Source organism: Trematomus bernacchii, unplaced genomic scaffold (genome assembly GCF_902827165.1).
Source record: "Trematomus bernacchii unplaced genomic scaffold, fTreBer1.1, whole genome shotgun sequence".
NCBI classification, from domain to species: Eukaryota; Metazoa; Chordata; class Actinopteri; order Perciformes; family Nototheniidae; genus Trematomus; species Trematomus bernacchii.
The window spans coordinates 7,596,431-7,618,066 of NW_022987656.1; the positions used below are offsets into that span (position 1 = coordinate 7,596,431).

General features: G+C 42.1%; 1 protein-coding gene across 1 annotated transcript; it reads right to left on the reverse strand.

Annotated features, from left to right (window-relative positions):
• Positions 1–182: 182 nt before the first annotated feature.
• Positions 183–20,535, reverse strand: enpep (glutamyl aminopeptidase). The gene is given in 22 exon segments (XM_034135298.1): positions 183–1,559; positions 1,951–2,032; positions 6,301–6,441; positions 6,649–6,822; positions 7,673–7,777; positions 7,951–8,024; positions 8,703–8,850; positions 8,929–8,984; positions 10,538–10,674; positions 10,854–10,936; positions 11,388–11,548; positions 11,732–11,797; positions 11,925–11,990; positions 12,087–12,221; positions 12,308–12,421; positions 15,237–15,391; positions 16,135–16,255; positions 16,354–16,489; positions 17,245–17,351; positions 17,353–17,398; positions 19,594–20,044; positions 20,139–20,535. Coding segments are annotated over 22 exon segments (2,895 nt in total). The 5' UTR covers positions 20,329–20,535; the 3' UTR covers positions 183–1,412.
• Between the last annotated feature and the right edge of the window lie 1,101 nt (positions 20,536–21,636).

The window sequence follows — 21,636 nt, forward strand, 5'->3', positions numbered from 1 at the left end:
ATGCTTTTCTCATGCATTATTGGAATAAATATAAGCATGTAACACATGTTGGATTCTTTTTCTGGTGTGGTTTTGTATGCATAAACTTAATGTAAAAATACATAGATTCTATAAAAGACTCAAAATTGTACTCACTATACGAAAATGTTCCATCCCACCAACATTAAATAATGAAAGAAGCATTGTAGTAAACATTTATTCATTCAACTCTTCATCTCCATTTCTGCTCACAAATACAAAAACACACACAAATGTAGTGTGGTGTGTACTAAGGCAGAATTCATCATCATATTTTATATGTGGGTCTGAAGATCATGGCTGCACTCTGCAGAGAAAAGGCTGTATTATCATCCTCTATGTGATGACCACAAGATCAGGAACAAATCAAAAAGGATAAAGAACTACAGAGGGAAAAGGCTGCAATAAAGGAAAACTGGGCGGCCACATGATGGGAGAACACTGGTGATGTTGAACTGTAATAAAGTGTTACAGGAATGAGTCAGCACTTCAGGGCTCACTCTCCTAACAATCAACTTTTTATGAATGTGTTTTTAGTTAGATGCCTGGAATAAGATCTGTGGTGAACACAAACTTACGTGACCTTCACGTTTTGTTCTATGATACCCCACTAGAGAATTATTCAAGCATCTGTGTGCAAAATAAATGCCGGTAGCTATTAAGTTCTAAATGAGACTTCTAAACGTCATCACGCCAATCATCAGCTGCCATTAGCTTAGCAGTGGTGATGTGAAGTCATGTGACCGTCATGTTTTTCGTTTTTAGCATTCTGTAGAATTTTTATCTCTAGCGTTTGCATTTGCACTTCAACTTTTATAAAAGTGTTTTTAATATGTGGAGATTATCCTGCTGAACAAAACATGCATCATAAAAGTTTGTTTGCCACAAAGATTTTACGCAATATTCAGAAATTCAATGGGAAAATCCTCTTGGCTTTAACTTGAGGGAGACCTTGCTGGGTCGGACTAGAACAAAAAGTAATCACTACATCACAGCGTTAGTATCTAAAACTCAGTCAGTAAACATTGGACAGACATGATCTCTACTTGTTTAGAACCCAACCTAACTGACCTGAGAATGCTTTAATATTGATGATAGCAGTGAAGGGGAAGTTTTAGATAGTTTAAATATAATATAAAGTCCGGCAATTAGCCAAATGGTACTTGGGAACGGACACTTGGAATGTTGGAAATCAGATAAGTGTAAGACACCAATGTGTTAGAAAGTGAATATCTGTTTGGATTTCAGTTTTTCAATGTTAATTCAGATCAGCAGCCCTGTTTGTGGCCCTTCAAAAGAACACTAACCTAACCAAGCCTGGCCCTGTGTGCAGTGAATGGTAAAGGCCATATGTATGTACAGTTATCCCTGCAGGGTTTCACACTGGTGCAGCTTTAGAGGGCGTTATTCTGCAGCCACACGCTGATCTCTTCCTCATTGGTCCTGATCCACTCGATGTTGTTCCTCACTGTCTCCAGCGCCTGCTGCCTGGGCATCGCCCCGGCACCAGCATCCGGTGTTTTGAGGAAGAAATGCTCCATCTATGGAATCGGCAGAGAGAAATATGTTTCAAGTCTGAAAACGACTCAACTTTCTTTGCCTCAAATACTAAAATATCCACTTTTTCCCTTAAGAGGCATCAGTAAATAAAACTCTAAGCTAAGTTGTTGCTATATTGATCTTGTGATACATTTTTCTGCAGTAAAACTGGCTCACAACAATGTTCATAGCCCTTTTCAAGCCTACTGGGAGCATTTATTAAAGAAGAGATTTAGTAAGTTACTGGGAAGACACATTTACGACCTGCACTAGAGCAGCAAAATAAAAAAAGGTAAACTGCCTGAAACCAAACATATAAACAACAGTATAACAAAGACACCAGTATTTAATGAACCAAAGTCGTAGATATTTGCACAAAAGGACAGTACCAACCTTCCACAGCTGCAGCTCAGTGTTGTAGCTGGTGGTGATTTGACCCAGAAGGCGACCAAGGTTCCTGTCATTGATGGTGTACCTGTAGAGAAAGAAAATGCATGACCCTGATCAGCAAATCACATTAAAAACCAAGTGTTTTCTCTCCAGCAATATTCCCTTTTATATTACCCAGGTCCCTTCATTGCCATTTTTCATCCATCCACCAGATGCCCTCAGACTTTCCCTTCTTTCCCGGAGACTCTCCACCAATTTCCAAACCAACATCAATGATATTTGCACGTTTTGTTCAGCATGATAATCTCCAAATATTAACATCACTCTGGTTGAACCACGCTAACTTAAAAACTGTGCTGCCTAAAATATATCAGCATGTTGATTTTCCAACCAGGGGGAAAACACATTAGACCTGGTCTATACCAACATCAAGGGAGCATACAAGGCATCCCCCCTCCCCCACATCGGCCTCTCTGACCACCTCACTGTTCTGCTGGAACCGGCCTACAGACCCAGGGTAAAAGCCACCAAACCGGTTTCAAAACAGGTTCGGGTGTGGTCAGAGGACAGCACAGCTGCACTCAGAGACTGCTTTGACACTACAGACTGGGACATGTTCAAGCAGGCAGCCACATACAACCATCACACCAACATACAAGAATACACAGAGACAGTCACAGGCTACATCACCAAGTGCATTGACGATGTGACACAAAACAGAGCCATCACCATCCGGGCTAACCAGAAGCCATGGCTGACAGGGGAGGTCCACACGCTGCTGAAGGCCCGCAACATCGCCTTCAGAGCTGGAGATCCAGCTGGGCTGAAAGCAGCCAGGGCTGACCTGTCCCGTGGCATCAGGAAAGCAAAACAAGAATACACCCGAGAAATGACAGGACATTTCAAGGATAGCGGGGACTCACGGAGCCTGTGGCAGGGCATAAGGACCCTAACGGACTACAAACTACCGCCACAGACCTGTGACAGTTATTCCTCCCTGCTCAACAACCTCAACGGCTTCTTTGCACGCTTTGAAGCACAGAACAACACACCTGCGCAGAAAACCACCCCCCCCCACCGACGACCAGGCTTTGCGTCTTTCACCAGCCAGTGTGAGGAGCACACTGCTGAGGATTAACCCCCGCAAGGCTGCAGGACCTGACAACATTCCTGGTCGTGTGCTGAAGGACTGCGCGGAAGAGCTCACAGATGTCCTCACAGACATTTTTAACATCTCCCTGAGCCAGGCTGTTGTTCCCTCGTGCTTCAAGGAAACCACCATCATTCCAGTGCCAAAGAAGTCATCTCCATCCGGCTTCAACGACTACCGCCCCGTCGCACTAACTTCTACCATCATGAAGTGCTTCGAAAGGCTGGTCATGAAGCAGATCAAATCCACCCTCCCCCCATCACTGGACCCGTTTCAGTTTGCCTACCGAGCTAAACAGTCCACAGAGGATGCAATCTCCTCCGCTCTCCACCCAGCCCTCACACACCTGGACACTAACACTAAGGCTAAGACTAAGACTAAGGACCCATATGTCAGAATGCTATTCATAGACTTCAGCTCAGCATTCAACACCATCATCCCCCAGCAGCTTGTACAAAAACTTACACACCTGGGCCTCAGCCCCTCTCTCTGCAACTGGTTGCTGGACTTCCTCACAGAGAGACCACAAGCTGTACGGGTCAACAATAACACCTCAGACACCCTCATACTGAGCATGGGGGCCCCCCAAGGATGTGTGCTCAGCCCCCTTCTCTTCACTCTGCTGACCCACGACTGCAAACCCATCTTCAGCACCAACCACATCGTGAAGTTTGCAGACGACACTACTGTGGTGGGTCAGCAACAACGATGAGACTAACTACAGGAAGGAAGTGAACCAGCTGGCCCTGTGGTGCCAAAACAACAACCTCTTCCTCAACCTGGAGAAAACAAAGGAGATAGTTGTTGACTTCAGGAGAACCCACCGTCGACCCCCTCTCCCCCTGACCATCAACGGCGCTGCTGTGACGCAGGTGACCAGCACCAAATTCCTTGGGGTGACCATCACTGATGACCTAACCTGGGAAAACAACACCACCGCACTAGCGAGGAAAGCCCAGCAGGGCCTGTACTTCATCCGGAAGCTCAAGCGAGCCGGAGCATCACCCCCATCATGCTGTCCTTCTACCGAGGCCCCACCGAGAGCATCCTCAGCAGCTGTATCACGCTGTGGTTCGGAAGCTGCACCGCCGCCGACCGCAAGAGCCTGCAGCGCATAGTGAACTCTGCCCAGAGGATCATCGGTGCCTCACTCCCCTCACTACAGGACATATACAACACCCGCCTCACCCGCAAAGCACTCCACCCACCCCTCCAACAGCCTCTTCAGCCGCCTGCCTTCAGGAAGAAGGTTCCTCAGCCTCAGCTCGCGCACCTCCAGGCTGGGCAACAGCTTCCTCCACCAGGCGGTCAGGCTGCTGAACTCTCTCCCCTCCCTCCCTCTCTCTCTGACATCTCTCCCCTGAACTCTCCACCCTGCCTCCGACCTTTCTCCCCTGCCCCAAATGGTCCTGGACTCTAATACACCCCCCCCACACACACACACACACACACACACACACACACACACACACACACACACACACACACACACACACACACACACACACACACACACACACACACACACACACACACACACACAACACACACACACACACACACACACACACACACACACACACACACACACACACACACACACACACACACACACACACACACACACACACACACACACACACAACCAACTTCCCTCTTCCAGCACCAGTCACTTTTCTGCCCATCTCCGCTGCTACTGCACTGAAACTGTACTTTGAACACTTAAATATATTATTAACATTTTAAACTGTATACCCCGGTTATCTAGGCCAGCGGTTTTCAAAGTGTGAGGCGCGCCTCCCCTGGGGGGCGCCAGAGAGCTTCAGGGGAGGCGCAGCGTGAGAAAAAATAATAACGAGAAAAAGACGAGTAAAGTGACATTTGCACACTTTTGCCTGTCTGTGGAGACCGAGTTCCCCCACCTCGCCAAAAAGGCTGTTAAAGTGCTCACTCCCTTCACCTCCACCTACCTGTGTGAGTGCGGGTTTTCCGCATTGACTCTGATCAAAGGAAGTGCCGGTCAAGGCTGCAGCCAGAGGATGATCTGCGTTTATTCCTGTGTGCATCAAAGACGCAGACTCATTGTTCCCACTAAAGTAGGGGTGAGTGTAATAAGGAGATAAAGTTGACGTTCAGTGTGTTGCCGGGAGCATATAAGGATGTATCCACGATGTTGAAAATGTTAAAAATGTTTAAAAGATATGTGTTGAGAACACGGCGTGCGAAAATATACGGGTCGTGCTGCAGCTAGATGTGCCTGTCCTCTGTAAGAAGGTGTCGGCGACTGACATGCAAGGAAGAACGGCTGTCCACAGGCTGTTCCAACTTTAACAACTTTATTAACTTCCAGGGTAGTGAATTGAACATGCTATTGTAATTGGGTGTGTGGTATATTTTCATGCACGGACACGCATGTTCCACAACACACAAACTGAACAACACTCAATTGTACGATCGCTACCAGTGTCCTTGCGATCTTGTTATAACAAGTCAACAAGTGCACGTTATTACTGATGCAATATGGTTGAGACCATTCGGGCTTATTCTATAGGGGTGCAAGGAATAGTCCAAGTAGTGGAGGAGTTTTATACAATATGTTTAAAACATAAAGATAAAAAGGTTTTAAAAAGTGATTGTTTAATGTTTTAAGGAGGTGACGCTACTCAGCCAATCAAATCGGTGCAGTCAGTGAGTCAGCACAATAGATTCAAACACTCACAGAGACGAGACAAGAGGAGAGAAACAGTCGGAATAATTTCAAATGGCGGAAGGTAGACAGCGAAAACAGAGCATTTAATGACATGTTCTCTTACTGGACCTCTTTGAAATGCAATGTAATAACAACAATAATAATAATAATAATAATAATAATAGCAATAATAATTGGGAGGGGGGGCGCGGCTGTTCATATGTTCTCTGAGGGGAGGCTCACCTTCCCACACTTTGAAAACCCCTGATCTAGGCCCTTTGTTTTGTTTAATGTATACCATGTTTATCTAGGCCCTTTTTGTTTTTTGTTTGATGTATATATGTCACACTGTAGGACTGCGGGAAACGATATTTCGAGATTTCTGGATGAACAACATGTAGAATTCTTGACAATAAAGCTGACTTTGACTTTGACTTTGACTTTGATGTTGCTTGCTTGATAGTGTGTTACTGTCTCTCTCTGTTTGTCAGGTCATAGACCTTGTTGCCCTCACCTGTTGACCAGGTAGTCCCAGTTGAGCGTGGTCCATTCCCAGGCCATGTCCTGCCCCAGTGGGTTGAGGGACACGTATCTCACCACAGTGAAGAGATCCTGACTCCTGACCACGTTCTCATCTTTAGAGGCCTCCAGCAGCCTGAGGGACAGGTTATCTCTATAAACAGTTTCTTTCTACAGGGTTTGCGTCCACACTCAAAAAGTGTTCTAGGTAACTGGAAATGTTCACATTGTTGTAGTACACCAACATTTAAATATTTCCAACATGGCTGTACAAACCCAGTCTAACCCAGGCGATGCAACAACACTTCTTTAATAGTATCATGTAAACTCTGTGTATGATTACTTGTAGAGGAGTTCCACGTTCTCCACAGAGGCCAGTCCATACAGCAGCTTGTCCTTCTCCTGAGCCAGAGTAGTCTCTTTGTACTTATTGAACATTGTGTTCCACTTCGCTGCGTCACCAGATTTCTTCATGCCATATCTATAGACCAACAGCCTCAGGTTCACCGCTACACTGCTGCAGGGCAAAAGGGAAATACATTTGAATATCGAAGAGGGATGGAAAACATTATTCTCAAACAATATCTCTGTAACAAATAGTGTTCTTGTTATTATAGAAAGCTTGTGGCAACATGTGTCATATTGCAACACAGTTGAATAAGGTTGAGGTTTGAAACATCAATTGTAAATGTCAGGTTTGTCAGAATCAAACAGCAATGGTTTCTAAATTTGAATAATTAGATGTTACATATGCTGTGTCTCAATTTGAATACTTCACTGAGAACACTTTCATTTATACCATGAACATTTGTGTCAGTGTATTGTTGTCTCGAAACGCACACGGCTACTATTCCTGTTACTAAAATTGGCGATTGCCACTGTTAGCTAGCTAGCTCCCTAGCGAGGAACTTTGGGGTTAGAAATACTTGCAGACTGCTCAATTACCCAACAAAATGAAGGCTGGTTACTTTTGGACACCAGTATAGTGGTAGGTTAGATAAAAAGTGAAAACAAATTATAACTTTTATTAATATAGAGCTGTGTTTTCATGAGCAACCTCAATTGTGGCTTGTTTTGCAACTTCCGTTACGTAGCCAAGATGGCGGTTGTTGGTCATTATTGACCTTTATTAGTGAATCATCCTTTACTTATACTGTTATACATACTTCACTTTGGGACGCACTCAAATCTGCACATTTTACTAAGACTACGCAAACTGAGACACAGCACTAGTGCTGATGTCTATTGTGCTAATATGAACTAGCAATGAATGAGAACAACTATATTCAAAGAAACCATAGGTCTGCCCATTTAGAATACCTTGTTGTCTTTTTATTGAGGAAAATGTGACACTAGCGTGGTGATACCTGAGACTGCCACTAATCCACTGGTCAAAAATGCGAGAGGCTTCATTCAGTGACGCCTCATCCCCCATCTGACAGGAGATGCCGAGCACAGTCTCCCTCAGCAACCTGTGGGACAACAGTCACATGACACTTTACAGTGGGTGGTAAAGCCGGTTAGCACAGAAGAGCAAAGACACATTCTGTATGAGCAAAGGTGTTGTTACAGTCACCAGATGTAATGATTGTACAAAGTAAAGGAGTCCTGTGTGTATATCACACACTGTCACTTCCTGCTGTACCTCTCAGTCTGTGTTCCCACATCCTCCCATCCCAGTTGTGTTGTGATGGCTTTAACGTGGTCTCGGAACAGTTGCTTGAGGAAATATACAGAAATATTGATCTTAATAAAATCCAGGGAACTATACACAACCGTAATGGGCAGCTTTTCCTTGATCAATATAAGCAGATTATTATTGATAAAATCCAATTGATATCAATTTATTGTATATATTGATATAAAGTTGATTTCAAGAAAAAAGTTATACTATTTTGAAAAAAAACATACAAGAATATAATGCGAGAAATTATAAGATTACCAAAATAGATGGTGATAAAGTCATGGGAAAAATGTCATATATATAGAGAAACATTTAAAACAGCATCTGAACAAGTGTTGTACATTTTGAAAAATTAACAAAAATCTAAAACTAATCAGCACCAGAATCAAATAAAGGCAAGCAAAAAACGTGCATACAGATATAGAATAATTATTAATCTATTATCTTCACTTACTATATGGTTTTATACATTATAGATGTCTCTTTCATAAAAATCAAACCATTATTCCCTGAAGCTTTTATACACCAACCACAGCGTTCAATTAATGATTGGATTTCTGATTAAAGTTTAATGTCACAAAATAGTGTGAAAAAGACTTCTGTGTTGATTCTGCTGAGGTGGCTTATTGAAACTTGAGATAAACTTAAAGGTTAACGAGATTCTAGGTTTTAAATGTTGCACTTCAAAACATGAGGATGCTCAGCTCCTTTACCTGGAACTTTGGGTAGAACGGTTTGTCTGACAGCATGCCCCGGACATATGCGATGGAGGAGGACACACGCTCCCACACGATGTAGTCCGTCTCATTTTTCAGGTAATTTGTCAGGTTCAAGGCATTACCATAATCTATAACATTCGCCCTGAACAGGAAGCAGAAATTAAAATCTCAGAATTGAATGTCAGTAATGTTCATACAGTGCTTTGGGCTTAAATCTTACCTTGCAAGAGCAAAAACATCATCGATGTAGCTCGTGCGATCAGCTGCATCTAACTCCTATTAAAGTTAGAAAACTGAGTCAAATAAGAGATTAACATTTCCAACAACACAGTGAGCTCTCTCAGGATAGTGAGATAAAACATAACAGTACTATGTCATAAAAGGGACATTTAGCTCAGGTTGTCTGTGAAAAATATTTCAATTTAAGATTTTGATTACAGCCCTACATTTGAAATAATGGGCATGTGTCTGTCAGCTTTAAGTGCTAATGTTGGCTCAATGCATGCTAATAGTGCAACAGAGATGTAAACAGTGAAGTTATAATATAGTTTATTTTTGTTCTTTTTTCAATTCATAAAATACCAAAATACCGTCTTGAGATAAATGTTGCAGTAGAAAGTCTATTTATACTGCACAAAGGTGCTATATCTTTCTCTCCCATAAACTTATTTTCTCTGACTCTCAGATTTATTCCCCTTTATTAAGCATAAGTGGTACTTACAGTAAAGGTGTGTTCACAACTGACGTGAAGCACATTTTTTGCCTTGCGTTACTTGCGTGGTACCTACATACCAACAATGTTTCATCATCAGCAATGGGTGAAATAACATGTATTACACCTATTCGATGTTGTGAAAACCCTAGCTATGTCGAGACATTCTTTGTGTTGTTTCTAGGTGCACAACAACCGCCTGAGACACACACTGCGAGATCATTTCTCATACAACTTTTAATATGCTTGTTTTCTTAATGTACATTGGTTTGACCAGGGCTAGGCTAAGCTACCATTGTAGTTGATCCATCCTATGAAAATAAGGTAATGTGGCATTAACAAGGCAGTGACTTATCGATCATACCATAGACAATCTGTGGATTGTAAATACATATACAGACATTGATTGTCAGCCAGTCTCTATTGAACATTATGTACCTTAGCTCTATGCGCATGATTAAATTGCCCACAGCCAGACAGATTTTTCCTTTTACTGATTCAACTACATAAGGACATCAGCGACGAGACATAGAAAATCTCAATTCTTATTGGCTTTCATGAGAGAGCTTCACGTGGATAACAAAAACTCCACAGTACTGTTTGTCATCGCGCTGTGCAAAAAGATTCTGTCCGTCGTGAAGTATGTGAAATGTTTGTGTCTATGCTCTTCATCACACAACACCTAAGCTCACTAACATTGGAATCACCCAAGTTAGCAGCAGTCAAACTGAGACATAACCTACTATAAATACTGCAACCATGAAGACAACTATTCCTGTTGCTGCTTAAACACCTGCATTTCCCTATCAGATCAATAAAGGTCTATCTGATGATCTTATCTTATCTGAACTCTACAGCATTTGCTTTATTTATTTATTTTTTCATTTTTATTGTCATCACATAATACTATGTAACAAAATGGTTTCTCTGCATTTGACCCATCCTAGTGTTAGGAGCAGTGGGCTGCCATTATGAACGGCGCCCGGGGAGCAGTGTAGGGAACGGTGCCTTGCTCAGGGACACCTCGGTAGCACTTGGTCTTGCTGGGACTTCGCCACCACCGCCCTAGCATGCTGGGGAGTGTGTACATGTGCTGTGTGTGTGAGCCGAGCGTTACCAGGTGGTTGTTTAGAAGCTGTTCACTGATAGCGTTCCACATGAGGTTGTCGTGGTTAACTCTGTAGAATCCAATGTGATCATTGTTCACCTTCAGCAGCCCGTCCTCTGAGGGAGAGTAGTTCATGATGGGAAGCTCTGAAAAACAACAGTCAAACTAATTATTTGCATTAGACGAAATACGTCAAAATATGATACATTTTCTCGAGAAAAAAAGATAGTTACCATGTAACATAGGTCACTGGCAGGTTTAAAGACAGAGTGCTGATGATTTTTTGTAATCATTTGAATGTTCTGAAAATGATTATACACACTACCTGTGTTGCTCTTGTCAAATATTACCGACATATTTTTGTCGCTTTTCACAGAGTGCCATTTGACTGGAATTGTCCACTTGTACCTGTAAAAAAACCATATTAGTGGTCAATAATATCGTAAAAAAAAGACTGTGACACCTACATTTAAATCTTTTTAGGTCATGTTTGAATAATACATTAGAATTTCCCTTATGCTGCACTTGTGATTTCTCCTTTTTGCTCTGCTTTGGTCTCTACCAACTATTGATACAAAAAGACTTTCTCTTCAGCTGTGGACTGTAAAACAATTAATAAATACTACCACAACGAATATCTTAATATTTTTGACTTTTAAACTCTGCGGTTCATCATATTGTCTTTCAACATGGAGAAGGGATCAATAATGAGAAAGGAAGTCTGAACCGAACTGTTTTTTATAAGAAAATCTATTAATTGACACAGAATCTGGCATAGTCTCTTTTGTGGGGTTTGATGGGTAATCCAAATCAAATTGGACACTGCTAAGGATGAAAGGGTCTTCTCTGTAGCACTGACTCCAGAGGTGAAGGGGGTTGGCTGGGATCAGCTTCAGGATTCAGGAGGAATCTCTTCTGGCTCAGTTTGGCGTTTGCCTCTGTGACAGTGAGAGCCAGCACAGGATAACCCATTTGTTTGGTCCATGTATCCATCACGTCTGCAACCGGCAACCCACTCACCTGGGAGACAAAGCAGACATTGGTAACTACTAAAAACTCTGAGAGTGAGAAATTCAGATTAATATCAATCCCATGTATATGAGATAACGTGAGAGCTGGAGTCAGGATGTGGTAAGTGTTATGTCCTTTTTGATACATATTTAATATCAGAATGTCCCTTTTCATGTATGTAATGGAACATACGTTGGCCAGAGATGCCCAGAAGTTTGCTGTTTTGGCGTTCTGGAAGTGGTAGTCTTTCAAATATTTCTGGTGAAAGGAGAAAAGGAAAAACAGACTTTTCATTAACTCGCTGCTGGAACACTTGGAACTTGAATGAGCATTAATCCAAAGAGTTACATCCATTGATAAATATCAACAACTGTCTGTGACTTACTCGACATCCGTCTCTGAACAACTCTTTACCCATCCAGTCCTCCAACATCCTGAGAATGGACGCTCCCTGGATAATTACAGATAGTTGTTGCATTAAGATACATTGTGAGTAACTAATATGTCATTGTTCCCATGGGAAGCAAGGTTTACTGTGTAGTCAGACCTTGCTGTATGAGATGCCGTCAAACACAGAAGTGATCTCTGCTGGGGTCGACACGTCCACGATGATGGGGTGAGAGGACAGGAGGGCGTCGTCCACCATGACAGGAAGCACATCACTGATGATCATGATGTCTCGCTGTTAACCACAGGAGGAAACAAGGCACGTCTCAGGGAGTTCTCAAAAAGACCAGGATTCATTGTTGTTCCTTCAATAAAACTCACCATGCCCCAGCTTGGTTCAGCTTTCTCCACACCAACGTACTCAAAGAAACTGGCAAAGCCCTCATTCAGCCAGAGGTCATCCCACCAATCCATGGTCACAATGTTCCCAAACCACTGGAGAAGACAACGGATATGAGTTTCAATAAAGGAAGTTATATTGTATTTACCCTGTTCTCAGGGGCGGGTCTAGACACGTGTTGGTGGGGTGGCCACTCTGGGTCACAGACTCAGATCAGGGTGGCACATTTAAATCACTTTTAAAAAGTAAAACTGTAAAAATGAAAGCCCTACTCTCTAAAAAAACATTATTAAGGCGACCCCTCTGGCCCCGCCCCTGCCTGTTCTCTCACTTTATTCAATATATTTGATGCTATCTCAGTTAGAACCCTCCCCGTATTCAGATCTGTTACTGATTGAATTGCTTCCTGCTAAGACATTTACAATTGAATATTTATAAGTTTAAAAGGTATAATTCCTTTCAAACCTGGTAGGCTCCCAATGTGACAATGTGTGACTTTATGGCCCAATCCCAAACCACTCCCTCGACCCTACCCCTCCGTGGCGGAGTGAACTCCGTCTGTAGCCACACTCGCAGCTCAACGAGGCTCCTCCTGTCAGATGGAGGGAGTAAATACAGCGGCAAGCTTTGGGACAAACTCCCCTCTCTCCGGCAGAAACAGGAAATGCCGTAACTGTATGTAACAACGGTTTCAAATCAGCTTCTCTTAGACAAAAAATGTAAATTAAGAACTCAAATAAAACTCCAAACATCTTTCATTGTGTTACTTTTTTGTAAAACTCTTTTAGTTTTAAACCTGATGTTTATAAGCTTCTTAGTTTTTGCAACAGTCTGTAAATATACACAACTTTATAATAAAATGCACACATTTACCTTTTTCTAGACTAACCACAGGTATATGATCCTAAGTTAAAACATATGAGGTTATCATGAGGTTGTTAACATCGCAGTTTATCAGTGGATGTTTGATGGAACTGTTTGTAAACAGCGTTTTTCCTGACGGACACACACAGCGTGACTCCGGTCAGGTAGAGACCGGTCTCCAGTCAGCACCGCTGCAGACTCGCTGTTTGAGGGCTTGATAGCCCACTCCCCCTCCACACCAGCTCCACACTCGTTGGTTTGGAACAGCACTTAATGTGGCGACCCTCCGCGCGAACGCGCAAACGGAGGGGTAGGGTATAGGGGTAGGGTGTAGGGGGTGGTTTGGGATTGGGCCTAAGAAGCCCTAACAGTGAGGAGGTGGCAACATTACCATTATTATGAATATATTTTTGCCTAACTAATCCAAACGGATTACAGCATTTCCCACAAGACTAAACAAGAACAAAAGCACAATATTACAACCAACTATATTGGAAACTTAAAAACCTATTTAGCCTAAAATGTGAGTGAAGAAGTAAGTCTCCTGAAGATGGCTTATAATATAAAACATATCCAGGAAGGATAGAGTTCAATTGAAATAGAGTAGATACCAGGATGGGTTGAATGCAGCGTCAATTATGACTTTCAGTTTTATTGGATTTTGTTACAAAGAATCAGTAGTAATGGAATAAGAACCAGATTAGTCTCTTCAAGATATAACTCATACAGATATCACTGTGCATATTAGCAAACAAACAAGCACTTTTTAATGCCCTGCTGTGGATGAATGAAATGTTTTCATTGTACTGAATTGAAATAACTAATGCGGCTTTAAAGACAACTAAATAAATCATTGTTTATATTCCCCCGTAATTATCAACCAAATAAACGTTAAAGTTTACAAGAGCATAGGCTATTCAGTTCAGTAATGCTGGCAAACTGACATGGAATGCTAACACCAGTGCTAGCTTTGCAAATGCTAAGCAACGCCTCTGCTTTTAGGGAAAACTTAGAAGCTTTGTAAAAAAAAAAACGATATTTATTATCATTCATTCATTACATTTACCTGGGAGACATTTTGACAGATATTGACAAAATAGATGACTGTCGCTATCAGCTATAATTTGCTATAGCAAGCTTACACTCAAGGTCCAGGTTTATCCTTCAGTACATTATAATGGGGCTCATTAAAGCTTGCCAGTAAGAGGACTATTTGCACATCGTCATATACGAATTAACCTCAGTCTCGTGACTTTGAAGAGTTCATAACACTTTCTTGGCTTCCTCTTGGTTTCCCTCCTTATTGTAATATAGCTGATATCTTAGGAAGATACGTACATCATAAAAAAGCTTGAACAATAGCACATGAAGCTATTTTAAACTTTTACAACTAGAACTCTGAACTATCTGTGTCCTTGTTGATACAGATCTTTCTATCTGTGAGGGAAATTAAGATAAAAGCCATCAGAGAAGTGAGCTAACGTTTTGTTGATAGTTGAATGATGACACTGAGATGAAACAGTACAATAACTAAAGTTCTAAATTTGAACACAAAGACAATAATCTGAAGCATTTAAAGACCAGCTGAAGCTATAATATGAACTTCTCTATCCTCCAAGATCAACCACACTCTTGACTCTTGGACAAACATTCAGGGTTAATTGCATATAATTGAGTATGCTCTCCAAACACCAGGTTTGGGAACATTTATTTTGGTTTACTCCAATCCTACTGCCATGGCTATGTAATTGTTCACTCTCCTGTGCCCTACAGTTCACCAACACTCTGTTTCTTTTCCACAGCTGTGATGTTTCACCATTATGTTTGCCTTATTATTAAAACCCCTGACACATCTGGTTATCTGAAATGTGGATGGTTATACACATTACTGATTATGGTATGTTTTATGTTAATGGTAACTGCGTCCACCACTCTGTTTTCACATATTTGTGTATATAATTCAGTAAGAGCACATTTTCATATTTAAGGTTATTTTCTGCTGGAAAGAATAAAATAAGCAGAGCAATTTAAACATAATATGGGTACCTGGTGGACCAGCTCATGGGCGATGACACTGGCCACTCGCTGCTTGTTGTAGGACGAGGACTGGTTAGCATCGTACAGGAGGTTGGTCTCCCGGTAGGTGATCAGGCCCCAGTTCTCCATGGCACCAGTGCCAAAGTCAGGGATGGCTATCTTATCTGGATCAAAACAGCACAAAGAGTCCACTGACGTTCCGCTTATCATGTGTGTCATTGCATTACTGACTTACTTGTTCTAGTGACACTGTTTAATGACAGATGCTGGTAAAATTGTCATCAAAATTTGAATGCTTGTTTTTCATCTCTTAATTTGATAAAAAAATTGGATTAACTGATCATTCCTCTAGCTCTACCATAACATATTTCTTGGACGTACCTCCTCTGATGTGTCTTTTGAAGAAACACTTTTACATTTTCTGACACAACCGTTATTTCCATGATGCCCACACTGAAAGATGTCTTTCATTGGATTGGGTAATGGCACCATTGGTTCTTATTGACCTTTTCTTTGCTTTCAGTTAGGGTTAGGGTTAGATTGTTTTGTTTTATTTACACTGTGGACACACGTTGTGATACATATTACTAGATACATATAAAAAGTGAATTTATGGTGAATAATGGTAGAAAGACCCTACACTCTCTTAGTGTTGGACAAAACGTTGTCATGGTACAATTGTAGTTGATTATATTGCATGTTTTATTGTGCAACTGTAAATAATGCTGTTTAAGAACATGTCCAAAGTAGGTAGAATAAAACTACAGCTAGGGCCAATTGAGGACTTTAGAATGTTTATTTTTATTTGAATTACGCATTGACCCCAAATCCAAAGAATGTGTATGTGGAACAGAGGGAATAAAGGAAATGTATTGTCTGAGATGTTTAACAAAGTATATAAACCTACCAAGCTTTGAGATGGAGTAATTCATGTTGAAATATTCTTCAAAGTAGTCAAAGATGACCTTGGTTGTGTCAGCTGCATACTCTGCAGTTTTTAACTGACTTGGCTGGGCGTAGATTCTCAACTATAAAGGCAGAAAAGACACAGGAAGTATGCTTGTACTGGAATTTTGCATGAAATAAAGTCAGTGATATTAACGGGGACATGTAATGGTAAACTCACAGGAATTCCTTGGGCAGAAGTTCTTTCCAAATGATCAAACTGGTGCACAGCAAAACATACCAAATAAGTACTCATTGGAACAGATTTCTCAAAGGAGGTCTTCAGTTTATTGCCAGGCAGTTGCTCAGTGGGCGCCCTGGGGAGGCAAAATAAAACACTATTGGGTAATGTCCATGTCACTCAGACTGTAGAGCCCCAGGCCCAAAAACAAACATCCATTCCTTTGCTTTTAGTATTCAAAGTGTTCCCTCCAAGGCTGGCTTCCTCTTTCTTTGTTTTACCCACCATGGGAACGTTTGAGTAATGATGCCCCTTTCACCTACAATTCTTCACACAACTTACTCTGTACATACTTTACATTCATAGCTGTAAGTATACATAGTTATTAGTGGAGCTGTACATTTTGAGGATTTATGTTTATGCATTTCTCCAAAGTTGCTGGCAAAGCCCAAAAGCAATGGGATCTTTCCATTGGATTTTGAAATATGAAATATAAAAGATCTGTGGCCAATACCTGTTTCTGACACTTACGAGGTTATTTGTATGCCAGGGTCATCTGGACATTATTAAGGCTACTTTTATGATTTTTTGAAGCATAAATGCAAATGCCAGAAGTAAAAAAGTGAACATTAAGCTACAAACAAACGACATCACTGTCACATGACTTCACCTCACCACCACTAAGCTAAAGGCGGCTAAAGAGTGGCGTATTAACTGATGTATTTTATGTCATAGAACAAAACCTGAAAATATCTTTAGCTTGACCACAAACCTTATTTCATAAAGTCAGCAGCCTCACCAGTATATTGTCCATCACGAAGACTTTGAAATACTGTCAGTAGTTTCAGTGTAGAGCTATGCATTTATCATTTGAATGTAAGAGTTTCTGACTTCAGTCCTACCTGAGGCGGCATGTTGGACAGAGCTCCATACTTATCATCATGAGTGATGGAGATTTTGTAGGTGGCTTTCTTGTTGGGTTCATCGAAGCAGGGAAAAGGACTTGCGGGCATCTGTTGGTTCATGATCAGTTGCAGCAATCTTTCTGGTGATTAAATGAGGGACAGAGTATTGCAGATCTGTTTTAAGATCAGGTGCTTTTCATCTTTTTTCATCCAATATCATTTTAAGAGACATAATCGGTGAGGAAAATACCGCAAAACAAATACAAATAGTGTACTTATGTTTGTCATTTCTAATTAAGAACATCTCAGGTATTTTGATTCAGTTAGTTTCCCTAATCAAGTCATATATGTGGAACTCCCTATATGTGATTTTTTTTTGGGGCCAGACACACACAATCGACATCAGATAACTGACGGCTTTGCCTGCTTCTTGACAAAAAGTCGCACTAGAAAACACTGAGAAGACTACTAAGACATATCTTATGTTGTAGAACATGTTTGTATTAAATACATACCTTATTTCAGACGCCTAACTAAAACTAAAACAACTAAAAACATTGATTTGAGATGAGGGAACCAGGAAGTGCTAATATGGTGGATGGGCATGTCAATATGAAAATAAGATAAAGAATAAAAAAGAGACTGTGGTGTTTTTTCCCCTCAATAACATGTATCTTCCTCATGCACTGATTTGCTTTAAGCGGTACAGGCCCATTGCACTCCATAAACTAAGGCGACAGATGCTGATTGATTGCCCAACACGGCTGTGTCATGGCCTTGGTCATTAGATATAAACACTGTAGAACTTTTACCAAAACCTTGAATTTAAAGTGACACTCTTTCCAAAGTATGTCTTCTCAGTATGAAACTTTTGTACCCACCCAGGATTGACCTGTCTGCTGCACAGTATGCATGAGGTATCATATTTAGCCAATGAAACAATGACTGTTTGGTACATACTAAACGTTCAGGACTGAAGTAGATGAAATCTCTGTGGCGGATAGGAGGGATCATTTTTCTGCAGTGTAAACATGTGTCACCATTGGAATCTAGTGTAACTGAAACCAAGCTGAGCCCAGCTGCTCTCCATGGATTAGCAAAATAAACCCTTTTTCGTCTACCAAGAGCTGAAGAAGGTTTGTTTCTCAAAAGTTATGTTAGATATAGTGTCACTTCAAACTGAATATAACCTAATAATAACCCAGATTGAATTCAACAGGAACAGAAATGTGTTTGTTTTTTTACTAAAGTGTTGTAGCTTGACAAAAGAATCCTAACACATTTCCTTAAGAAACACCGCTAAACTTCGGTCTATTGTATCACATTGTGAGTTAGAGATGATCCCTTATGCTTTTTTATTAACCCGGAGAGACTACTGCAATAAAATCCTGCAAAAAAAGGATTTGAAAAAAGCCTAACTCAGTTAGTCATCCCTGAACTGAACACGTTTAGAACACTGCTGAAGGACTCACATCACAAACGTTCCATCTGCTTAACACTAGCTTCCATCCTTCGTTTTTACACACAGAGCCTGAGTACATCACTGACATGCTACATACCGGTAAGGTTTTCTGAACAAGGGGGCTGGTTGTCTCTGGAGCCTGACTGAAACAAAAGGAGACCGTACCTCTGCAGTGATAGTTCTGAGACTGTGAAATCCTCTTCCTTTACACATCACATCTGTGGTTCCTATTGACGCCGTTAAAGACAGCTAAGGACACACTTATTGAAACTGGCCTTTGTCCTGCCTCATGCTGTCTTGTTTCTCATTATGGAATTATGAAGGTTTGATGTTGCTTAAGTTTGATTTTTTATCCTTTACTGTTTTTATGGACTTTTGTTCTTGAAAAACACTTGAAAAGCGTTCTTGTTCTCGGAAAGGTGCTATGCTAAATGTACTTTTTGACTTAGTCTTCACCGTATCACAAAGTCTTTATAATTAGATGAAGTCTGCTCATTGAGATGGATCATTTAAGATCTCAGCGGCTGCACATCCATGGCATCTCTATTGCAAGTGAGCCAATTTCCTCTGCTGAAGAAGGCCATGTGATCCAGGTAAAGCACCAGAAAAAGTGAGTGGACCAGGAGCTGGGACTGACTAAACAATGTCTAAGCTTCTCTTAAATGGCCATTATAATAGTGCCCAAGATTGTTACATATATAAATCGTTTCATACTGTTTATAAATGCGAAATTGGTCGAAATGAAAAATATGTGTTTGCTTAAAAGACTGAAGCTGTGTTGTCTGCTGTCTATACGTCACTTTATTATCTTTTGTTCTGGTTGTTTGACACATTTGTGATATGTTTCTGACAGAATCAAATTAAAGAACTTACTTGGTGACCCCACCCTCGATGTAGATGACCCGGTAGAATCCCACCACAGATCCGTTGAGAAAGCCCTGGAAGTCCAAAGTGAGCACGTACACCTCTCCTGGGCCGGTGGTGGGCAGCTCCTCGGCGGCCTCCACCACCACGTACTGCTGAGTGACGTACTCGAAGCAGCCCTTCACAGCCACCTCCCTCCGGTCCGCCGGCCCACTCTGCACCCTCAGCCTGGGCATGGCGCTGACAAACGTCTCCCTGATGTGAAGCCACAGGTGGCGGGTGGGCTTGCTGACTTCCAGGTGGATGTCCACAGTGCCCGTGTAGGTGTCCTCCTCCAGGTCTGGCTCCAGGTGCAGGTCATAATGGACCGGGTTCACGTAGCTTGGTAGACGGAAGTTCTTCCAGTCTCCATTGGAGTCAGCCGAAGGCGAGCAGGGCCCTCTGCCAGCTGGAGGTGGATTGGTGGGCCCTGCTGTGGGGGCTGGTGTGGGCCCTGCTGTGGGGGCTGGTGTGGGCCCTGCTGTGGGGGCTGGTGTGGGCCCTGCTGGTGGGGGCTGGTGTGGGGGCTGGTGTGGGGGCTGGTGTGGAGGGAGTAGTAGTAGTGTTGGTGTCCGACCTGGTAAGACCTACCCCGAGGCCCACCACCAAAGAGCACACCACCACCGTGGCACAGATGATGGCTACATGCTTACCGCGGATGCAGTAACGCTTGTGCTGCTCCTCCATGTCCATGCTCTCCACCATGGTGACTTCCAAACTTCCCTGGACTCAAACTGGGCTCCACAGCTGACCTGAAGTCAGAGCTGCAGCTTTTGGCTCTTACAGTATAGATTAGCTGTGTGAGCTGATCTAAAGCTGGCCCCTGTGTAGTGCCGAGGGGGGAGAGAAGAAAGAGGAAGAGAAGTGAGGAGAGTAAATCTGTCGGACAGGGGAGAGAATCTCACACATTGAGCGAGAGATTTATTCCTTCCTCAGTGCTGTTAAAACGCCTCCTCCTTCATCTACAATCTACAATCTGCCTGTAAATCAACAGCTAAAGTTCAACTTTATGTGAGTCCTGAAAGTGCTAAGTGTTGTTCTTTGTGTCAAAAGAACATGAAGACAGTGCCTGCGTCCAACTTTTGAAATATGTGAACGAATGTGTTTGTTTATTCTAAACCCCTATCAAGGTTCAAGGTTCAAGGTTCAAGGTTCTTTATTGTCAATCTGACATAGCTACAGAGTAATTATGCAGTTGAAAATCTTATGTCACAGGCTTCTCCAACAATGCAACATAATAACATAACATAATAACAATAAGAGCATGAGCAATACAAAAATAATAATAGTTATAAAAATGAAATAAAGTTATGATGTGGAATAGTGCAGTATGAGTCTATATACAAGTTATTGGAATGATATATATATATTAGGTATTAGATACATACTACTGAGTAGCAGTTGAATGTTTGATGTTGTTTCAACAGTTCAATTTTTTAACAGTCTCACTGCCCGCGGGAAGAAACTGTCTCCGAATCTTCTTGTCCTTGCCAGGATGCTGCGGTAACGTCTGCCAGACGGCAACAGAAAGAACAGTTTGTGGCTGGGGTGATGGGGGTCTTTGATCATCCGTAGTGATTTCTTCCTGAGCCGCTGGGAGTAAAGGTCCTCCATGGATGGCAGCTCCGTCCTGGTGATGTGCTGTGCAGTTTTCACCACCCTCTGTAAAGCCTTACGATCGAGGTCGGTGCAGCTGCCGTACCAGGCCGTCATGCTGCCAGTCAGGATACTCTCTATCGTGCACCTGTAGAAGTTGCAGAGTATCCTGGATCCATTTTGAACCTCCTCAACCTGCGGAGGAAGAAGAGCCGCTGTCGAGCTTTCTTGGTGATGGTGGTGGGTGTGAAGAGACCATGTCAGGTCCTCAGTGATGTGGACCCCAAGGAACCTGAAGCTTTTGACTCTCTCCACCGTAGTCCCATTGATGGCGATGGGGGCGTGTCCCTCTCCCTGCTGCTTCCTGTAGTCCACAATCAGCTCCTTTGTTTTGCTGATGTTGAGATGGAGGTTGTT